The sequence below is a fragment of the Sinocyclocheilus grahami genome, unplaced genomic scaffold (assembly GCF_001515645.1).
Source record: "Sinocyclocheilus grahami isolate Dianchi unplaced genomic scaffold, SAMN03320097.WGS_v1.1 scaffold674.1, whole genome shotgun sequence".
Lineage (NCBI taxonomy): Eukaryota > Metazoa > Chordata > Actinopteri > Cypriniformes > Cyprinidae > Sinocyclocheilus > Sinocyclocheilus grahami.
Genome location: NW_015505853.1, coordinates 1,614,051 through 1,635,723, shown reverse-complemented (window position 1 = coordinate 1,635,723; position 21,673 = coordinate 1,614,051). Strand labels below are relative to the sequence as shown.

General features: G+C 34.9%; 2 protein-coding genes and 1 pseudogene across 2 annotated transcripts; 1 reads left to right on the top strand and 2 right to left on the bottom strand.

Annotated features, from left to right (window-relative positions):
- Nucleotides 1–3,389, bottom strand: part of LOC107559086 (cilia- and flagella-associated protein 61-like) — a 31,415-nt pseudogene extending 28,026 nt beyond the window's left edge.
- Nucleotides 3,390–7,517: 4,128 nt separating this feature from the next.
- On the top strand, nucleotides 7,518–17,564 carry LOC107559132 (crooked neck-like protein 1). The gene is made up of 14 exons (XM_016242868.1): nucleotides 7,518–7,706; nucleotides 7,846–7,998; nucleotides 9,950–10,041; nucleotides 10,118–10,276; nucleotides 10,367–10,533; nucleotides 11,010–11,188; nucleotides 11,280–11,450; nucleotides 11,962–12,153; nucleotides 12,268–12,327; nucleotides 13,578–13,658; nucleotides 14,291–14,530; nucleotides 14,677–14,778; nucleotides 14,853–15,101; nucleotides 16,942–17,564. Exons 1-14 carry the CDS (start codon nucleotides 7,659–7,661, stop codon nucleotides 17,293–17,295), a joined length of 2,247 nt encoding a protein of 748 aa, XP_016098354.1. The 5' UTR covers nucleotides 7,518–7,658; the 3' UTR covers nucleotides 17,296–17,564.
- Nucleotides 17,565–17,659: 95 nt separating this feature from the next.
- LOC107559084 (N-alpha-acetyltransferase 20-like) lies at nucleotides 17,660–19,818 on the bottom strand. The gene is made up of 5 exons (XM_016242814.1): nucleotides 19,738–19,818; nucleotides 19,509–19,599; nucleotides 18,512–18,647; nucleotides 18,160–18,305; nucleotides 17,660–17,917 (listed from the first exon to the last, which is right to left on the bottom strand). Exons 1-5 carry the CDS (start codon nucleotides 19,816–19,818, stop codon nucleotides 17,832–17,834), a joined length of 540 nt encoding a protein of 179 aa, XP_016098300.1. The 3' UTR covers nucleotides 17,660–17,831.
- Nucleotides 19,819–21,673: the final 1,855 nt, after the last annotated feature.

Sequence of the window (21,673 nt, the reverse complement as noted above, 5' to 3'; positions counted from 1 at the left end):
GTCATAATTGAGATTTTCATGACAATTATCCACCCTCTCTCTGAACTGTTGGCTGTTCTGATGGTTGCTAGATGGTTACTTCCTGATTCAAGAAGTCCTCACCTCATTTCAAACTTCTTTTCCATTGTGAAGAGCTGGATGCAGAATGCATTAGGTGGCCCGTCTAATTCAGAGTCCTCACCTGAGTCCACTGTGTCTTTGATGCATGTCTCAAAACACTCTGGCTAGTTAGAGAAACAAAAATAAGCAATTCAAAAATAAGTTACTTGGCAGGAATCACAAGGATTCTCAAAAATAGTAACTGGTATTCAAATGCAAAAGAAGGGAGAAACATCTCAAAGATGATGTTTAGCTCTGACCTGCAGATATGTCAGTAGGCTCATCTCCACTCTCCTCCTCTGCCATCAGTTCACCCTGTAAAGTTTATTTGGAAATTAATTAAAAAAATATCCATAAAGAGCAGCATTAAATATTCTGAATGTGTCTTTTGAAACTCACCTCCACAGGTTCTTTGGCTTCATCATATTGCTGGACATCAAATGTATTATTTTCCTCCCCCAGTGGATGTGGTTCCTCTGGTTGATCCTCTTGATGAGCTGGATATGTCTTTCTCAATCCTTCAAATTCTTCAAGTTCAAACCACTTATTGATTAGCTTCAAATCCATGTGACCACTCACACTGACAAAGCCAACAACAGCTCCTTCATTCTGTGTAAGTACGCATAAACACACATACATTAACACTTTAATCGGAATAATATTGCATTTTTATTGCACTACAATAAAAATAATGAGATATTTACAATTCTATGGTAACAACACCCTGCATCATATTTGCTGGATGAAATCCAATATTTCTTTATTACTCATTTTGGGATGCTGATTCTAAGAATAGTGCCTGTTTCATCACATTTTCTAACAAAATATGATGCATTTCGTAGCATTTTTGCTTTCAACAGCCATTTGTAAGGTGAAGCTGTCTTGTATTCTCACTTAATCACCAGAAAAACTGTCACAAAAACATGATTCCTGTCTTCCTCTGTGCCAATTACAAGTATTTGTTCAATTCTAAGCCTATTTTCACATGAATGAATGAATCTCAAGACTTTATTTTAAGCCTAATCCTGATCTCCCCTTTTTCCATTCCTTTGCAAATTGTTAATAAGTTATGAATAATTAGTTTTGTCATTAAAATTGAAACTTTTGACATTTGACTGCTTTTGTTATTTTGTTAAATGCATTAAAGTTTATACATTTTTTGATTCAAAATGTAAAAAGATCTGAATTCGTATTTTGTGAAAAAACTGTACGGGATGGAAGGTTTTAATGGTATTTTTGAACTTAACATCATCAAATTGGGTATTATTAGGCTTTTTCTGTAAATTAGCAGATTTTGTTTTCAAGATGAAGAGCTGTCTAATTATAATTTGGGGTAAAATTGTGATGGAAAAAAATGCTACATCTTAATGGTTCTAAAAATAGTCTTCTTTTTCTTCAAAAATATAATTAATTCCTATTTCCGTTTGATTTTGGGGTGAAATATAGACATGCTCATGACAGATTTCATGAGATTCACCCATATATAATTTAAAACTCTCATAAAAACTGAGTTAGAGACCTAGAAAAACAACACCTCTGTAATAATTTATGAATTTTCTCTGGAAATTTTTTTTTTGTAATCCTCCTGGGCAATGTAGTACAGTTGGGCAATTCAGACAAAAGGCAAAACTTCTACAGATGTCTGGACACAATATGTTCAGTGTGAGTATGTCTTGGCAGGGCATGAGCTCTCATCTGCCATATGTCGCATGAACACATGTCAGTATGCGCCGCAGGGGAGAGAGTGGGGCGATCTGTTGTCCTGTCATTCCTGAGAAAACACAAACTAACACAATTTCTGCCCCACTTTGCATAAAGAGTCTGTGAACTTAAGAGGTTAGTGTGCTCTGTTTTTCAAGAGATAAATCTGAGAAGCAAAAAGCATGCAAAATTCCCGTGTTGCTTTCCATTTTCTTGTTTAAGAGAAAAACATTCTGCTGATTTACAAAAAGCCATAATATTAATAATAATTTGATGATGCTGAGTTCAACAAGATCAAAAACTTTCCATCACGTACATGTACATCACGTAAATGATTAAAGTTATATATATATATATATATATAAAATATTAAGAAAAATTGTTACTCATGTCATTATACAGTATTTGAATTATTTACTTTAAGGCATTGAAACATTTTAATTGTTTCAATGTTGAATCTGAATAAATGCCTTCTATATTAAAATAATTACAATCAAATTAATCTAATTAATATGTATATTAATATAATTGAAAAATCGAATACAATATATAACAAAATAGAACTGTATTCATTGAATTTATTTTTGCATTACAGTAATTCAAATGTATTTAGAAAATGTGTTTAGTTCTCATGAACATAATGTCCAATGCAGTGAATTATAACCCAGTCATGCTCTTGTCAGTTTTCATGAGAGAAGTGAACGAGAGGTTTACAAACCTGGCTCTGCGGATGTGAAATCGAGGGCAGTGATTGTGTCGATGACAAACGTAGGCCAAGTACTGAGCCTCCTCCTTAACAGGCATCACAGGTTTAAAGATCTTCTCCAGTGCTGCCTCTGATATGAAGAGAATGACAGAATAATGTCTTAACAATGTTACTGTCAATGCCAGCACACAAAAAAGTCCAAAGTAATATTAATACTCATTTATTTCCTACCAACTGAGCCTCTGTAGGGAGTCAGGAGGAAGCTGTATTCCAGCTCCACAACGGCATTGAAAACTGTTCTAGAAATTGCATCAGAGGGAAATAAAAATCTTTGATCATTAATTTTGATTGAATGGATACAGGAAGGCATTGCTATACAGTCAATACAATTTGTGCTTCCTAAAATAAGATTCATGTCCACCCTAACCAAATAACGACAGAAAAATCTTGTTTTATTAAATTAGATAGGTGAACCTCACAAAACCTGTCAAGAACATGTACAGGTCACATTTGACCTCAAATTTTTTTTTATGAGCTTCACCTTTAAAAGTCCTTAAATTTTTATTTAATTGATAAAAGAAAATAAAAAGAAGTCTCCTTTTACCTCATTATCTCTTTAGCGCCAGCAATGGAGAAGCCAGGCTGAGCCACAAATAAACGCAGGAAAAGAGTGTTCATGGGCTGGAGGAAAGAGAAACAGTCTGTCAGGGGGCCGTAAAATGGATATGTTAAATATTAATGGACATCCTCATGTATTTGCTTTGCCTACAGTGAATTTCTCGCCATTGACGTGATTCTGAAGTAAATTCTTCCAGCATGCCTGATTCACCAGCTCTTCAATGGGGTGATCTGAGAAAGACGCATGGGCCAAAACTTCATTCATAGCGGTGCTCAGGGTCACGGCTAAATTTGCTTTCTCACTGCAATGACAAATAGAAAAAAATTCCTTTTATAATTGTCAATCAAACAAGTTGAAGCAATGAGCTATTTCTGATTATACTACATTATAATGAAAGTAAATTACTTTTACTTTTACTTTACTTTTAATCATTTAGCAGACGCTTTTATCCAAAGCGACTTACAAATAAGAAAAAGTAATTAAAACTAAAAGCTAAAACTCTATAAATACTATATATATATATATATATATATATATATACATTTAAGAAAATAAAAGAAAACAACTACATGTATGTACAGCCACACACATATACATATACATGTACATATATATAAATACATTCAATATATATATATTATTTCATTTCCATTTTGTATGTTGAAGTACTGAAATAACTCAAATTAAATAAAACTAAAACTTAATAAAAAACCTATATAGACATAGTAAAAACTAATAAAATGACAACATTACTACAACTGTAACTAAAACTAAAATAGATAACTAATACAAATCAAACTGCATAGGTTATCAGTAATCCTAAAAAAATAACACTGAGCCAAACACACATGCTAAAATAACAACAACTTACTGACACATAGTAAGAAATGGTTATAAAAAAACTGAAACAGAAGTGAAACAAGTAGAAGGAAAGAGGAGAAATAAAAAGCGATAATTAAAGTACACTCTCAGGAAAAGAAGGTTAAAAAGCTGTTACTGGGGCACTAAATAAAGGTGCTTCACGATGCCATTGAAGAACCTTTTGTCTAAATGGTTCCATAAAGAACCTTTAACATCTGAAGAACCTTTCTGTTTCACAAAAGCTTCTTTGTGGTGAAAGAAGGTTCTTCAGATTATAAAAAGGTAAGAAAGAGATGGTTCTTTAAAGGACCTTTGACTGAATGGTTCTTCATGGAACCAAAAATGGTTCTTCTATGGCATCGCTTGAAGAACCTTTTGAAGCACCTTTATTTTTAAGAGTGTACCTTTTCAAAAGGTTCACTTTTGTACAGTCTAGGTACTAATATGTACCTTTAGGCGACCAATGTGGACCCTTGAGTTATAAAGGTACCTTTCCCACTGACAGCTTTTGTACCTTTGTGACATTATATGTTCATGAGAATTTTCACATTTTTAAATTAAAGCATATATATGTATAAACAGTGTTGGTAAGGTTAGTTTGGAAAAGTAATAGGTTACAGATTACAAGTTACCATTTCAAATGTAATAAGTAGTGTAACGATTTCAATTACTTTATTAAAGTAATGTAACTGATTACTTATTGATTTTCTAAATTTCTAATCAATGTTTTCAAATGTTCATCATTTTCAAACACCTAAACCAGCAGGGTTAACCTCACAGTAGTACTCAACACTGATTACTGTCAGACTTTCGAAATCCTTCATCACTCGAATTTTAAAGCACAGCCACCATAAAAACTTTAGCACCTTTTTTTTTTTGTTTGTTTTACGTTGAGGTCATTCTGAGGTTAAATACAGATTTAAAATCATAACAATATAGTTTAATAGCTATGATACTGTTTTTGAAATCAAATCGTTGCATAGCTATGACAGTTAACACTGGCATCTAACAATGCCTTGGAAGAAAGTTAATCTTAAAATATAAAGCATATACATAAACCCAAATAGGAAATGAAACAGTTCTTGAATAAGCATGTGTCCTATTCTTTGTCCTAAACTCCTGAAATATACACCACCCACAATACGTATCAAAGAGTGCCGCGGTCCCCTTGTTTTTAATGTTAAACAACAAAAGACAAGGAAATCTCTCACATCTCTTGATTGAATACACTGTAAAAAAAAATCTGTAGAATTTACGGTAAAAAAACGGCAGCTGTGGTTGCCGGAATTTTACCGTAAAAACTACGATAGCAACGTTTTCGGTTTTACGGTTTTAACTTAAATTTACAGTAAAATACCGTAGTTTCATTAACTGATATAATGTTAATATACCAACCTATTGAAGTACAATAAACATTCATTTAACAACATTAGGTGTAACACACAACCCTAATATACAAAACTGATAAGAAAAAACTAAGAAGAAACATAGTTATTTCAACAAAAAAACATCAAATTTGAAATGTAACGCAGGGAATTCTGGGAATGTCAATTTACGGTTATTCACTGTAATATACTGTATACAGTCTTTTTCACTTACAAAAACATTATACTACTGTAAAATTAATGTCCAATACATGTAATGTCCAATACAGTTTTTCACCGTATATAGTAGGGGAATTTACCGTTAACCATTTAACAGGCTTTTACTGTAGCATTTTTACAGTCTTTTATCGTTAAATTCACGGTCATTCTTTACAGTGTAGCTTTTGTAACTTCATCAAGGATTGGTCTATAATTTATTTAGCCATTTAGCATACGCTTTTATCCAAAGCGACTTACAAATGAGGACAATGGAAGCAATCAAAATCAACAAAAGAGCAACGATATACAAGTGCTATAACAAGTCTCAGTTAGCTTAACGCAGTACACGTAGCAAGGGTTTTTTAAATAACATAATAAATAAAAAGAAAACAGATAGACTAGAAAAAGAATAGCGTTAGAGGTCTTTTTTGCTTTTGTTAATTGTATAATAAATGAAAAGAAAACAGATAGAATACAAAAAGATTAGAAAGCAAGTGTGTGTGTTTTTTTTTTACTGTTCTTATGTTTAATTTATGTTTGAATAAATCCATAATTTTTTTTTCTGATAGCCACCATTTCAATTTTTATATTTAAAAAAACGAATTGAAGTAGAAATATTATTATGTAATTGTAACTTTATTATTTTAAAAACTTCATTGTGTCATTTTAACAGTTATATGCTATAGTTTACAAATCAGTCAATTTTAACTTTCAATATTATAGTAATGCAGTACCAAATGCATTACAGCATTCGTTGAGAGATTTTTTTTCCTTGAGAAAATTTGCCAAGTACTGTACCCTGATATATATAAAATCAGTCAATTTTAACCTTCAATATTATAGTAATGCAGTACCAAATGCATTACAGCATTCGTTGAGAGATTTTTTTTCCTTGAGAAAATTTGCCAAGTACTGTACCCTGATATATATAAAAAATAATCGATATTAAATCGAATCGAATTGGTAATCGAATCGAAAGCTTGTGAATGAGAATCGAATCGAATCATGAAATTTGTGTCAAAACCCAGCCCTACTCCTTTATGTTCATTATTAATACTAATTACCACATTGCTCATTACAAGTTCTTAAATGAAGTTCTTAAATGAATCTTTATTGATACTTTTAAATGTATTATTTGCTACATTCATGCTTATGTTATGTTTTACATATTTCATTTATTTGAATAATTAGGCATGTGCTCAGCTACTGTTTTTCTTACTGTTAATATTATTTATTATTATTACTATTATTGCAATCATATTGAATATCATATTGAAAAACTGTAGCTGATCACATGCCCAATAAATAAAATGGTTAAATTAATTCAGTATTACTACACATTAATAATAATACAAAATAATAATAATAATTGTATTATTATTTAAATTATAAAATTGAATCAATAAAGAAATTAATTACTATTGAAATACAATTGTACTGTAAAATAAAATAGTAGTAGAATTTATTATTAACATTAATAGCAATAATTGCATTATTTCAATTATACAAATTAAATAAATAAAATTACTATTGCAATAATACAATTATACTGTATTAGTATTATTTTTATTAATAATAATAATTTGATTTGACAGTAAAAGTACGCAGCAATTTATTACATTAGATTTATGCAACTATATCGTTTATACAGTGAAATATGCACTATTATTTTACATTTGTTTACTTTTACATTTCTGTGCCTGAAAGTTACTGTTAAACACCTGAAAACACTGTTTTCCCTGAACAATACCGAACCGAACCGTACCGAACCGTGACCCCAAGTCCGTGAACCGAACCGAACAATACAATATAAGACAGAGACAATATAAAAGCAATATAAAACAGACCTTTCGTGTGAGAATACTACAAATCTGTTTTTAAAGAAGTAAATCTCAAATAAAAGTTAGCGAGCGTCCTGTAACCATGGTGACTGAGCTCCGTGACGTAGACGCGGTCAAAGGTTACCGCGCGTCACGGCAGACGCGACACGCGGCATCGAAACGAAAGGTTTTAGCGGCTTATCGAAGTTTAAAAACATAAAGAAATACGTAAAGTAGCCTTGTAGTAAAGTGACAGGAGCGTACTAATCATGGCGTCCACCGCGGCGGGTAAACAGAGAATACCGAAAGTGGCGAAGGTAATAAAATAAATAATGTTTCGTGAGTTAGCATTAGCTTGTAAACAACGTGAAGCGGTTGTGTTTCACTGTAAACACCTATTATATATAATGTTTCTAGATGTAGTTAATGGAGTTAAACGTGTTTTTTTGTGTTCAGGTGAAGAATAAAGCCCCAGCAGAGGTGCAGATCACTGCAGAGCAGCTGCTCAGAGAGGCGAAGGAGAGAGAGCTAGAGCTGCTGCCTCCTCCACCCAAACAGAAGATCACTGATGCAGAAGAGCTCAACGACTATAAACTGAAGAAGAGGAAGGTAGAACTGCTATATGTTCTGTATATGATCACGACATGTTTGGCAAAATGCATGATGGTATCAAATGGTAGTACAACGGTACTTCGATGCATACCATAGTACCGCGGTATTACCATAATGTCAAGAATACACGGTATTACCAAAGTTGTATATGTACCGAAAACATGGTATCGTCAAGTCACATTTATTTATATAGTGCTCTAACAATACAGATTGTTTTAAAGCAGCTTCACATTAATAAACAGTCTAAATGTTCATCCGTTGTGCAGTGTTGGGGAAAGTTACTTTTAAAAGTAATGCGTTACAATATTGCGTTACTCCATAAAAAAGTAACTAATTACGTTACTTAGTTACTTTTTATGGAAAGTAATGCGTTACGTTACTTTTGCGTTACTTTTAAAATCTGGACAGGGCTTGCTTGTTTGTTTTTAAACTAAAAAAAGTTCTATTTTTGGCAAATATAAAAGCCTTTTCACACCAAAAGTGAAATGAATAAGCCTCGGGCTGAAGGGAAAGTCAATTTACGTCCGTACAGTAGAATACAGAAGAAGACATTTCAACACACTTCAGCAATAAAAAGACACACAAATGTTTGTCTAGAGTAATTTGTGCTTATTAGTACGGTTGAACTGGATCATCGAAGGTCAGAAGCAAAGACATTGGTTAATAGAATGGGATTAAATACATAATGGTTAGGGAGTCGGACTCGTAACCCAAAGGTTGTGGGTTCGAGTCTCGTACCGGCAGGGATTGTAGGTGGGGGGGGGGAATGTACAGCGCTCTCTTCCACCTTCAATACCACGACCGAGGTGCCCTTGAGCAAGGCATCGAACCCCCAACTGCTCCCCATAGCAAAAATGGCTGCCCACTGCTCCGGGTGTGTGTTCACTGCTGTGTGTGTGCACTTAGGATGGGTTAAATGCAGAGCACTAATTCCAAGTGTCATGTCACTCACTCACTCACTCACTTATTCAGCTCAATTTAGATCAGTCATGAGTTATGAAACAAATTCAATATTATCATGGTATGTGCCACAAAAATACTAGTATGTATATGTACATGGTTTTGTCTTGGTTCATGCTTTAAATAATTGACATTACCATGGTACATTTCCAATAACATGGTAATAACATGGTGCATGTCCAAAAAACATGGTTTTACCATAGCACATGTCCATAAAACATAGGATTGTCACGGTATATGCCTCAAAGACATGGTATTACCATAGGAAAAGTCCAGAAAACTTGATATTGCCATGGTACATGCCCCCCAAAGCATAGTATTACCAATGGACATGCCATAAAACATGGTGTTGCCCTGGTACGGGCTTAAAATATTATATTACCATGGTATATCTCTGGTCAAAAAACATAGTATTGTTGTGGTATGTGCCCCAAAAATATAGTTTTAAGGTGGAACGTGCCATAAAACATGGTAATACCAGGGTACATGCTATTAAAAACATTTTGTTACCTTAAGTAATACATTTTATTACCATAGTACATATCCAGTAAACTTGGTATTACTCTTGTCATGTTATATGCCACAAAAACATAGTAGTATTACCAAGGCACATGTCATAAAACATGGTATTGCCATGACACATGCTTTAAATATTTTATATTACCATGGTACATCTCCAGAAAACATGGAATTATCATAGTTGATTTCCAAAAACCTGGTATTACCATAGTGCATGTCCAGAAAACATTGTATTTTCATGGTATGTGTCCCAAAAAATATAGTATTATCAATGTACATGCCATGAACTACATGCATTAAAACATGACATTACCATGGTGCAGCTCCAGAAAACATAGTATTATCATAGTACTTTCAAAAACTTGGTGTTATCATATAGAAAAACAAGAATTTGCCAGTGTCCATGTTCTAAAACTGCAATTGTTATGGTACATATCCAAACACATTCAACTTTTTTCTATCAATTCAGGGGTTTGAAGACAACATCAGGAAGAACAGAACTGTCATCAGCAACTGGATCAAGTACGCACAATGGGAGGAGAGCCTGAAGGAGGTCCAGAGGTGAGTTTCAGTTCGGTGTCTTATGACTGAATCGTAGATTGGAAGTGATTTCTTTAACTGTTTTTATTGTCTTCAGAGCTCGCTCTATCTACGAGCGTGCGCTCGACGTGGATCACCGCAACATCACGCTGTGGCTGAAGTATGCAGAAATGGAGATGAAGAACCGGCAGGTGAATCACGCTCGCAACATCTGGGACCGAGCCATCACCATCCTGCCCCGTGTCAATCAGTTCTGGTAAGCTTCCTTCTCATGATCATATAGACATTAATGCATTCGGACAAAGATACTCTGATTCATTCTTTTGTTCATATGTTTATGCACTAGGTACAAGTATACCTATATGGAGGAGATGCTGGGGAATATTGCCGGCTGTAGGCAGGTGTTTGAGCGCTGGATGGAGTGGGAGCCGGAGGAGCAGGCCTGGCATTCGTACATCAACTTTGAGCTGCGCTATAAGGAAGTGGACAAATCCCGCAGCATCTATGAGCAATATATTCTTTCATAAATAGTCTGTTTCACCAGCTTTATCCAGATACAGTACACATACAATACATGAGTACTATTTTGCAAATCCCAGCTGCCTTGTTTCATTGCACAATGAAACTATATTATCGCCCAACTCTTTATTTAAAGTTAGATAAGTATGTCCAACTTCAACTGCATACATACAGTATACTTGTGTAGAGTGATATGTACTATATGGCAAATATCAGCTGCTTGATTGCTTGTATTGTGGCATAATGCAACTATTATCGCCCAGCTTTAATTTGCTAAATGCACAAGGCATGGAAGTATTATAAACATTAACATCATGAATTTCTGAAAAGCGCTTTAGAAATAAATTTGACTTGAAATGCATAAAATATATATAAAAATAAGCATATTATATTATACTATATTATTGTCATTTGAGTGAATGAATGGCTGTTACATAAAAATGTAGTTGTTATCCTTAACGGCAAAGCACTCGTGATGGTCCATCCTGAAGTGAAGAACTGGATCAAGTACGCTCACTTCGAAGAGAAGCACGGCTACATCGCTCGTGCGAGGAAAGTGTTCGAGAGAGCTGTGGAGTTTTTTGGTGAGGAGCATATCAATGAGAACCTCTACGTGGCTTTTTCCAGATTTGAGGAGAAGCAGAAAGAGGTATGAAGTCCTGTGTTCATGTCATCCAGTAAACACGAGACCCTTCTGATGTTTCCTGTTCAGACCTGACCGTTCGCTTTGTGTCTTTTAGTTTGAGAGAGTTCGCATCATCTATAAATACGCTTTGGACAGAATCCCCAAGCAACAGGCCCAGGAGCTGTTTAAGAACTACACTGTGTTTGAGAAGAGGTTTGGAGACAGGAGAGGAATTGAGGACGTGATTGTCAGCAAAAGGAGGTTTCAGTATGAAGAGGAAGTCAAGGTGAATCATTCAACAAAATGTATTATGTTAATAAATGTATTAAATTATTAATAATAATAATTAATATTATTGTAATATGTATTATGTAATGTAATATATTATATAAAATAAAACTAAAATAATATTTTAACATATATTAAAACTAGTATTTGTATAAATGAAATATCATAAATGTAAAATATTTTTTATATAATGTATAAAACGGGTACTAATATATATATATATATATATATATATATATATACATGTATAAAATGTAACGTTTTTGATATTATCAAAATATTTTTGATATTACCAAATTATAATTATTTAAATGACCATTAATCCTTACTCAAAATGTCATAATGAGTAATCTTAGTTCTTATTTAAAAAACAAACAAAAAACAAATGACTTTCTTAGAAACCTTTTGGTCTTTGCTAAACCAGTTTGTAGTTTTAGCCATATTCAAAACATCAGTTTCTTGCTTAATGACGACTCTGTTGCTTATTATCATAATTTTCCACGCTATAGGCAAGCCCACACAATTATGATGCCTGGTTTGATTACCTGCGGCTGGTGGAGAGTGACACCGATGCAGACACGGTTAGAGAAGTGTACGAGAGAGCGATAGCCAACATACCCCCCATCCAAGAAAAGAGACACTGGAGACGCTACATCTACCTGTGGATTAACTACGCTCTCTATGAGGAGCTGGAGGTCAAGGTATGATAGACATCAGTGAGCTGAAGTATTCTTAACTCTCAGTTAAGCCGTGGAATTACATGTGTATGTTTAGAGTCAGATCTTTGTGTCATAAGTTTAGTCTGGTTTGTTTAGGACCCTGAGAGAACGAGGCAGGTGTACCAGGCATGTCTGGAGCTTATACCACACAAAAAGGTAAAACTGTCAGTCTTAATGGTGCTTAAAAACACTATTTACACAACCTCATGTCATTTTTGGTGAACCAGTCCTTAAAATGTTAATTCTGCACTGGACAATTTGCAATAGGGCTGTCACGATTCCTTGATTAAATTTGAGTACTCAATAAAAAAAAAATACTTGATTGCATTTTGCCCATGTCGATTAACCAGCAAAATAGCGCAAGTGGCACATTCCACGGGTGAGAATCCATGAAAAGCATTATTAGACCGTTTTCTAAGGCTGCACGAAATATTAAAACCATTAAAAATCATAATAAAGCATAGTGCTGTTGTGAATTCACAAAGGCTGCGATTCAATTAAATATATGCGCTGCTGGTTTAATATGCGCTTTATTAATATGTGTGTAGCTTACATGCATTTCACAGCGGCTCTGTTCACAGTAAATGCTGCTCCACACAAACAGTTATCATTTACATTCGCGGACCGTCTCAATCTCCATCTTTGCATGTGCTGTGAGTCTGAGTTCCTTTTAACGTTTTGCGAACAATGTGCACCATTTTATCAGATTTATAAGGTAAATCATTTATAAACCCACATCAACACAGGAGAATACATCATTATCTTTCTAAATATGCTAACCGATCATCACGACAGAATAAAAGTTTAAACCCTCACTTTGAGTTTGCATGTTTTGATGTCCACATGTTATTGTTTAAGAAATGACAGCGGCTGTAGCATTTCTATCATAAAGATGTGGCCAAATATTAAAGAATAAGCGGACATGAATTAAAAGTTGTTTAGTAAAGTGTAAAAAAATTGTCAGGCTGTAGGCGCCCTCTGCAGGCATTTGATATAATACATAATTGATATAAGTTATGATTATATTGTTTTATTACATTATGTATTTTAGCTGTTTTGTTCAATAAAACCATATGATTACTTGCTTTTGATATTTTATTTGAACCAATTATTGCCTCATTGCTATTATATATTGATTTTAAGTCATTTGTTCGCTTAGGTCTATTTTAATTACCACAAAAAATTATCTGATTAATCATCAGAAAAATAGACCGATTACTCGATTACCAAAAATGTATAATTCGTGACAGGCCTAATTTGCAACAATTTTAACAGCTGAAAACAGAAGTTTGTTCTTGACACTGTATTTAATCTGTGAAATCCTCAAAGGGTTTTTCATTATGATGTAGCTACCATTTCCAAGTTGTTTTCTAACTATAGCCTGTATACCTTTGTTTTATACCTAGTTTACGTTTGCCAAGATTTGGCTCTTATATGCGCAGTTTGAAATCCGACAAAAAAACCTCCAGAATGCTAGACGAGGCCTGGTAAGTGTTTCACTCTTAAACAGACTTGTATACTTTTAGGCTTCTGTTTTGTTTGGGGTCAGTAAGATATATATATATATATATTTTTTTTTTATAAATTAATACATTTATTCAACAAGGATGCATTAAATTGATCAAAAGAGACAGTAAAGACATTTATAATGTTACAAAAGATTTCTATTTAAAATAAATGCTGTTATTTTGAACTTCCTATTCATAAAAAAAATCCAGGAAAAAAAATCAGTTCCCACAAAAATATGAAGCAGCACAACTGTTTTAAACATTGATAATAATCAGAAATGTTTCTTGAGCAGCAAATCAGCATATTAGAATGATTTCTGAAGGTCATGTGACACTGAAGACTGGAGTAATGATGCTGAAAATTCAGCTTTGATCACAGGGATAAATTACACTTTAAAATATATTCAAATGAAAGATGGTTTATTTTAAATAGTAATAATTTTTCACAATATTAATTTTTTTACTGTATTTTTGAATACAGTAAATAAATGCAGCCTTGGAAGCATAGATTTTTTTCATGTATTTAAAAAAAAAAATTGACCCCACACTTTTGAAAGGTAGTGTACTTCCTACACACTGCAGAGTTTGACCTCTGACCTCTCTCCTGTCAGGGCACAGCCATCGGAAAGTGTCCCAAAAACAAATTGTTCAAAGGCTACATCGAGCTGGAGCTACAGCTGAGGGAGTTTGACCGCTGCAGGAAGCTCTACGAGAAGTATCTGGAGTTCAGTCCAGAAAACTGCACCACCTGGATCAAGTTTGCCGAGCTGGAGACCATCTTGGGAGACACAGACCGGGCCAGAGCCATATTTGAACTGGCCATTGGACAACCACGTCTCGACATGCCAGAGGTCAGAACTTCATATGTCTCTCTCTTTACAGTAATTGGTTCCTTCCAAGCTTTTTCCTCCATATTCTCACTATATCATACTATATGAGCCATAAAAGCTTGATAAAGCCACAAAAAACAATAACCTGTTCCATGTGTTTACATCAGGTGCTGTGGAAGTCATACATTGACTCTGCGATCGAGCAAGAAGAGTACGAGAGCACACGAGGACTTTATAAAAGACTGTTACAGCGTACTCAACATGTCAAAGTAAGCCATCAAAATGACGTGCTCATTCTAAATGAATATCTGATTCATTTGATTCCAATCTGGTTGCATTGTAGGTCTGGATCAGCTATGGCCAGTTTGAGCTGTCCATCGACAGTGACGACCGCATACAGCGATGCAGACAGATCTACGAGGAGGCCAATAAGAGTATGCAGAACTGTGAGGAGAAAGAGGAACGTCTGATGCTCCTGGAGTCCTGGAGAGACTTTGAAGACGAGTTGGGATCGTTCGCCAACAAGGAGAGAGTCCGGAAACTCCTGCCTGAGAAGGTGAAGAAGAGGAGGAAGATCACAGCAGAGGACGGGGTGAGAGTTTATGCCTTCTTGTGTCCTGTTCATAATAGTGTCACGATAGTAGGGTTGTGTATGATAGTATGATTTACTTGTTTTCTTGATGCATCAATTATAGAGTGGGGGAACTATGACGTCAGAATCCGGAAGTGTAATTCGCTGCAGGTTCCTTCGAGATTTTCCTATGGGGTTTTTCAATTAATGAGTACAATAAAGCCTGTGGTAAACATAACTTGATGATACATTTACGTTTTGTTCTACAATGTAAACTGCACACACTCACAGCCCAAACGTTCTTATCTAGTTACTTCTTAAAAAGATACATTTTCCAAAATGAACAAAACTGCTTCAAAATGTGTTGTTTTGGGTATGGATGCATGTAATTTATGTTGTAGCACAAAACGTAAAAGCATCAAGTTACGTTTACCACAGGCTTTATTTTACTCATAAATTGAAAAACACCATTATAAAACCCCACAGGAAAATCTCGAAGGATTCTGACGTCATAGTTCCCCCACTCTATTCATCTTGAAACATGGATTTTTGAAATGTTAATTGTTTGTTTCGGGGAAGAATCAATTCAAAATGTTACAAATTGAATGAAATGTCATTTGTTAAAATGTCATTCAATATTGTTAAGTATTGAAGCATTGAATTACCTGCATGCGCAAATTTTTGGAGACATCGTGACACTCGTTTTCTCATTATATCGATTAGAAATCCTGCTGATGCATGCGCATTAATCTTGAAACATGGATTTTTTTCAAATGTGAATTCTTTGTTTCAGTCAAGAATCTATTTAAAATTCTAAAAATTGAATGAATCACGATTCGGTAAAGTACCATTGAGTATTTAAAAAAAATATAAATATTTAATTACTTGCATGTGCAAATTTTTGGAGACATAGTGACACTGGTTTTCTCATTATTATCAATTAGATATCCTGCCGATGCATATGCATCAATCTTGAAAAAGATTTTTGGATTGTGAATTGTTCTTTTTGGTCAAGAATCAATATAAAATGCTAAAAATCATATTAGCCGTGATTTTGGAAATCATCATTCAATATTTTATAATACATAAACATTAAATTACTTGATTGCACACATTATTGGAGACAAAGTGACAACCGATTACAAATCCTGCTGATACACATCCATCGATCTTATAACATTGATTTTTGAATCGTTTGATTCGGTCAATAATCGAAAAGCTAAAATAATACTTTAAAATGCTAAAAGTTGACTGAATCAAGATTCAGTAATGTATCATTCAATATTTTAAAATGAACATTAAATTATTAACATATGTGCACAAACCATTGATAAAGTTGCGGACACATTTGCTGACACGACCAATTATTTCTAGACCAAGAAAAGTCATGGAAATAAATACATTTCTAAAAAGAAATTGAATATGGAATACTTTCTTAGGTGTGTTTAACTCAATATTTATATATAATTATATTCCAAGTAGTCTGTATATGCACTAGGGATGCAACAATAAAGTTAGCCCATGGTTCAATGTTTTTTTTAACCACGGTTTTCGGTTCGGTTCTGATGGCTTGTGACACCAGTGTTTTTTGCAAATTAAAATGCGATTTTTAAAACAAATTAACAAAAAAAAACCTTTTCCTTTTTCTTACCAAAGACACATTAGGAGAAGCATTTACATAATCCTATTAATGCACTTAAAAGTACAGAATTATTCATTGAAATCTGAGTCTCATTGTGAATTGAATATTTTGCAGAAATAATTCCTGAATTGAAAACGTATGAATTGTTAATTGAGCCGACCCAAAGATCCATGCCCCTTTCGACTAGTCATCCCTAACACATGGTCTTTTGTTTATCAGTCGGATGCAGGTTGGGAAGAATATTATGACTACATCTTCCCTGAGGACGCGGCCAACCAGCCCAACCTCAAACTGCTGGCCATGGCCAAGATGTGGAAGAAACAGCAGCAGGATGAGGATGAGGACGAGGAAGAGCAGGAAGAAGAAGAACAGCAGGTTCCACAAGGGAAGGAAGCACAAGAGAGTTCAGAACCGGAGGAGCAGGAACCTGCAACCCACGGAGAAGAGCCCGAAAAAAAGTATGACGATGAGAGCAGCAGCAGCAGCAGCAGTGACAGCGAGAGTGATGGTGGCGACCGTGAAGATGACAAAGACGAGACGGAAGAAACAAAAGCAGACACAAAAAAACTCTGAACCGGTGTGGTGGAACTTGACACGTTTTTGTCTCCGTTTCTTTCTATCTATCTCTTTTCTTTTGTAACAAAATAAAGGTGTGAACCAAATGTGCCAGTCACTTACTATCATGCAATTTGGCATCCCCCAAACCGATCAGAGGGAATCATATCGCTAACGTTTGCAGTTGTATAAACAAGTATTTTTATTTACTGAAGCTGTGCATGGACATATGCTATGACACAAGTTTATTATAATTGTTTATGTCCATACAGTGTTTCCCCTGCCTTATTCTGACTGCCTTTGCAATGGAAAACGCGAGAAATGTTCAACCTGCACAAGAGTCTTTAATATTTTATTTAAAAAAAGACAAATACACCAAGTGTTTGCTTTAACCTTTTTATTTCATGTAACTACAGTCCTTCAGTTTCAGCTTTATTAACCCAAATCATTCAAAGCAGTGGCTCTCTGACATTTCAAATCAATTTTGTGACCAAAAAAAAGCAAATGTCTGTTTTCCCAGTTAACTGTTGATTTCAGAGAGCCACATGTTAGTGTTATTCAATATCTTCTGGTCGGACGGGATGTGGAAGCGGGATTATGGATTTCTTCTCTGTGTCTCTGGATAAAGCTTTTCTCATATCTGTCAAACAAAAGAATGGAACAATAAGACTTGTAAGTTTTCTGAAGAAATGCGAGTTGGTTTAGCTTGCAAAAGTCTTTGCCGTGATGCTAAAATTCTGGATGGATTGATAATGTTGCAATTTAAGTCTCTTTTTTTTTGGTCCATTTTATTGTTTGCCAGGTAATAAAATAAACAAATGTCTTTAAAATTAAAACTGAACCCAAAATTTTGAACAGCAGTGTAATAAGTGAATAACCCACCATATGCATCTTCGTCAGGTTCACCGTTACTGGCGGAGTAATACTCTATAACGGTTCGGTACACGCTGTAGCCGAGCTGTTTGTACATATTCACAGCAACTTGATTGGAAACTCGCACAAAGAGATCCACAAAGAATCCACCCTTCCTGAATAAAACACAAACAAAACAAAGTAAAAATACACTGATACTGTAGCCAATACTAATATTTATTGTAATGTTATGGCTGATAATGATATGATTTCAGATTATACTGTTCTGCCTGTTTTCATTTTTACATGCATTTATTTAGTAGATACTTTTATCTAAAAGAAATTTCAAATGAGGGATGCTACAACACAAAGTGACTTGTACCTTTCTGAGATCTCCTCTAACATCTCCATGAGTTTGGCAGCCAGACCCAGGCGTCTGAACTCCGGTGCCACCGAGAGAGCGGTGACGTGCCCGTGCCACTCGTCTCTAGCGACGGACCCCTCTGCCTTGCCCATTACTACAGGATGACCGTTAACATACAGGTTATAAATACTCCAGTCTGACAGTTTTACATGAAATCCAAAAGTATCCTAGTTCCTAGTAGTGCTGTCAAAATTAAGACGTTAACACATGCGCTTAATTTTTTCAATTTAACACATTAAAAATATTTTTAACGCACTTAAGCAGGGGTGGAGCTAGGGTTGGCCACCCCACTCACAACTGCTGCTTCTGTTACTTTTTCTTGACAAAAGGTGTGTTTATTTAGATGCAGAATGTCTTTACGACCACATCAAACGGGAGACTTTCAGACGCATCTATGTCGTCAGTTAAGTCATGAAGTTACCATTAAAGCTGCCTTAAAACTGCATGCGAGTATACGAGTCACATTTGTCTCTGAAATGCAGTGGTTTTCAAACCTGTCCTGGAGCAGCCCAGCACTGTCTCCAGGCCCAGATTAAGAATTCAGAGGCCCCTGGGCACCATGTCTAGTAAAGGCCCCCCACCCCAAACAATCAAGGTCTTGAATTATATGGTACTATTTGTTGGAAACACCTCTAGCTTATATAGGATTTACACTGACAGGTTACAGCCTATGATCACAACCTGAATGGAAAATATCAACACCTGTAGATATTCTCCATCATACAGGATTTACACCACGATTGCAACAATGCGATTAATTCGTTTTTTTTTTAAACCAATCGACAGCATTAGTTCCTAAATGTCTATCTTGCATCAAAATGTAATAATTTGTTCTGCCTCTGAAACAACTTTACTTTTCAGATGCAGCCCATCCCCTTAATACATCAGGATGAATTCTGATCTAATCTTGTTTTGCACAGGAACATGTCAGATTTCTAAAGTAAAAAGGTCTCACTGTAACCCATCAGTTCACCGCCTGGAGCCTCTGCTACTATGAAATACTCCGGCCAGTGAGCCAAATACTGAAGATAGAAAGGAATTCCATACTGTTCAATTAATGAAAGTTAAGTAAAAATATATATATATATAAAAAAAAAAATATATATATAATAAACAGAAAAGCGACACTGTAACTGCCAGACTGATTAATATGTGATCATTTTGAGGTGTGTTTTAAAGGATACAGTTTCTGTCAATGGGTCCAGATTACTGTGGGATAAAAACACACAAGTTAATGTAAATATTACAATAATCTCATATATCATGAGCAGCATATAGAAACAAACCTATAAAAAAATGAAATACTAGTCACACGTGGCTTAACACAATATTAAGAGAATGATTATTAACATTTATACAGGTAAAATTCTGATATTACTATATGTTTATCCAGATCATGTTCAACATGTAGATAATACACAATATAAATGATCCAGCGCAGTAAGTAAGCTAACCAAAAATACCATGTTTTTTGAACAAGTACCATAGTATTTATGGAAGTACGCTCGAGTACCGTGGAAATACTATGATACATGATCAAAAAAAAAAGTACTTTCTTGCGGTTAGTATACTGTACTGCATTATTTATATTGATTACTATCTACATGTTGAATGTGATCTGAATTAATATCTAACAAGCCTTGCAACAGTGAAGGTTGCTGATTGTCGTCAAGCACATTCAATGTACACCGCTACAGTACTTTTTCAGAAATGGTAATTGTCAGCGCTATTATATAACTTGTAATGTAAACATAATTTGAGAAATATCTCAGTATTTTTTGTTCATGTAATGAAAGTAACTGGTAACCAAAAGAGCCTGGTTACCAACAATTTTCAAACTATCTTCTTTTATGTTCCACAAAAGTAAGTCATACAGGTTTGAAATGACATGAGGGTGAGTAAATGATGACAGAATTTTCATTCAACTATCCCTTAAATGTTATTTTGTTATCGTAAATGTTATTTATTTGTTTATGAATGAATTAATGATTTTTTAAATGCAATTATACTAAACTAAAAAAACTAAAAACTAAATTTATATTAAACTAAAACGGCGGTAAATGTCTTTACGAGTCAGTCATTGAGTCATTCATTCATTCGATTCCTTCAAACTGCTGATTCATTCAGGAATGAATTAAATGGCTCTCTTTATGAATGGGCCATTGAACTGTTGTATAAAATCACATTTACACAACATTTGCGTCAATATGCAATATGCATGTGGACTTTTGACCACAGTTTCATGTCATCTAAAGTCTTTATTTATAGTTATGGTAACTAACATACTCATAATTCATAAAGATAACTTTTTTGTTAGCATAGCCTATTCATCAGACAATAATTACACAATTTTGATTATGTAAAACCAACAACATCACAGCAGCAGTTTTAAAGATGTTTTCTTTCGATTGTTTGACTACTCAAAAGAGAACTTAACTTAATTTGTTTCCTCCTAGCTAAATTTCACATACATGAACAAAAATCTGGCTCTATCTGGCCTCTCTTTTCTTTATTCAGAGTTGATCTAGACAAACCAAACCTCTGTTCATCCTAAAGCAGTCAAAACTGTATCTCTATAGTCATCCTATATGTGTCCTCTTATATGAGACAAAACCTCATACAGGGGCATTTTTTTGCCCCAATATCTTGAATTTTAGGCTCATATAACGTCTCGGTTACGTATGTAACCCTCGTTCCCTGAAGGAGGGAACGGAGACGTCAAGTCGGATGACCGACGAATTGGGATCTCGCTTAGAGGGACCAATCTACTTTGAGTGTAAACTAAACGAGCCAATGCACATTGGCATGCGATTATTGCATCCAGCTGCTGCTGATCACAGCGTGAGTATAAGTAGGCAGCAGATGCAGTGCATATTCAGGTTTTCGCTGAGGAGCCGAGCCGGTGACCCGGCCGCTCAGCGGTGGTACAGGAGCTGTGGCGACGGGATGTGACGTCTCCGTTCCCTCCTTCAGGGAACGAGGGTTACATACGTAACTGAGACGTTCCCTTTCAGTCGGTCACTCTCGACGTCACGTCGGATGACCGACGAATTGGGATCCTACCAAAAGGCCACAGCTACCGCCCCTTCCAGTGTCCTGTGGAAGCCACCTGCGCCCCTA

What these genes read in the sequence shown, in the direction of transcription:
- LOC107559132 (XM_016242868.1), top strand. Translation starts at nt 7,659, where the DNA reads ATGGCGTCCACCGCGGCGGGTAAACAGAGAATACCGAAAGTGGCGAAG. An exon ending in ATAAACTGAAGAAGAGGAAG is followed by an intron (nt 7,999 to 9,949) that starts GTAGAACTGCTA and finishes CTATCAATTCAG; the next exon opens with GGGTTTGAAGACAACATCAG. An exon ending in AGATCACAGCAGAGGACGGG is followed by an intron (nt 15,102 to 16,941) that starts GTGAGAGTTTAT and finishes TTTGTTTATCAG; the next exon opens with TCGGATGCAGGTTGGGAAGA.
- LOC107559084 (XM_016242814.1), bottom strand. Translation starts at nt 19,818, where the DNA reads ATGATATATGAGATTATTGTAATATTTACATTAACTTGTGTGTTTTTA. An exon ending in TGGACCCATTGACAGAAACT is followed by an intron (nt 19,600 to 19,737) that starts GTATCCTTTAAA and finishes TTAATTGAACAG; the next exon opens with TATGGAATTCCTTTCTATCT. An exon ending in CGGTGAACTGATGGGTTACA is followed by an intron (nt 18,648 to 19,508) that starts GTGAGACCTTTT and finishes GTCATCCTGTAG; the next exon opens with TAATGGGCAAGGCAGAGGGG.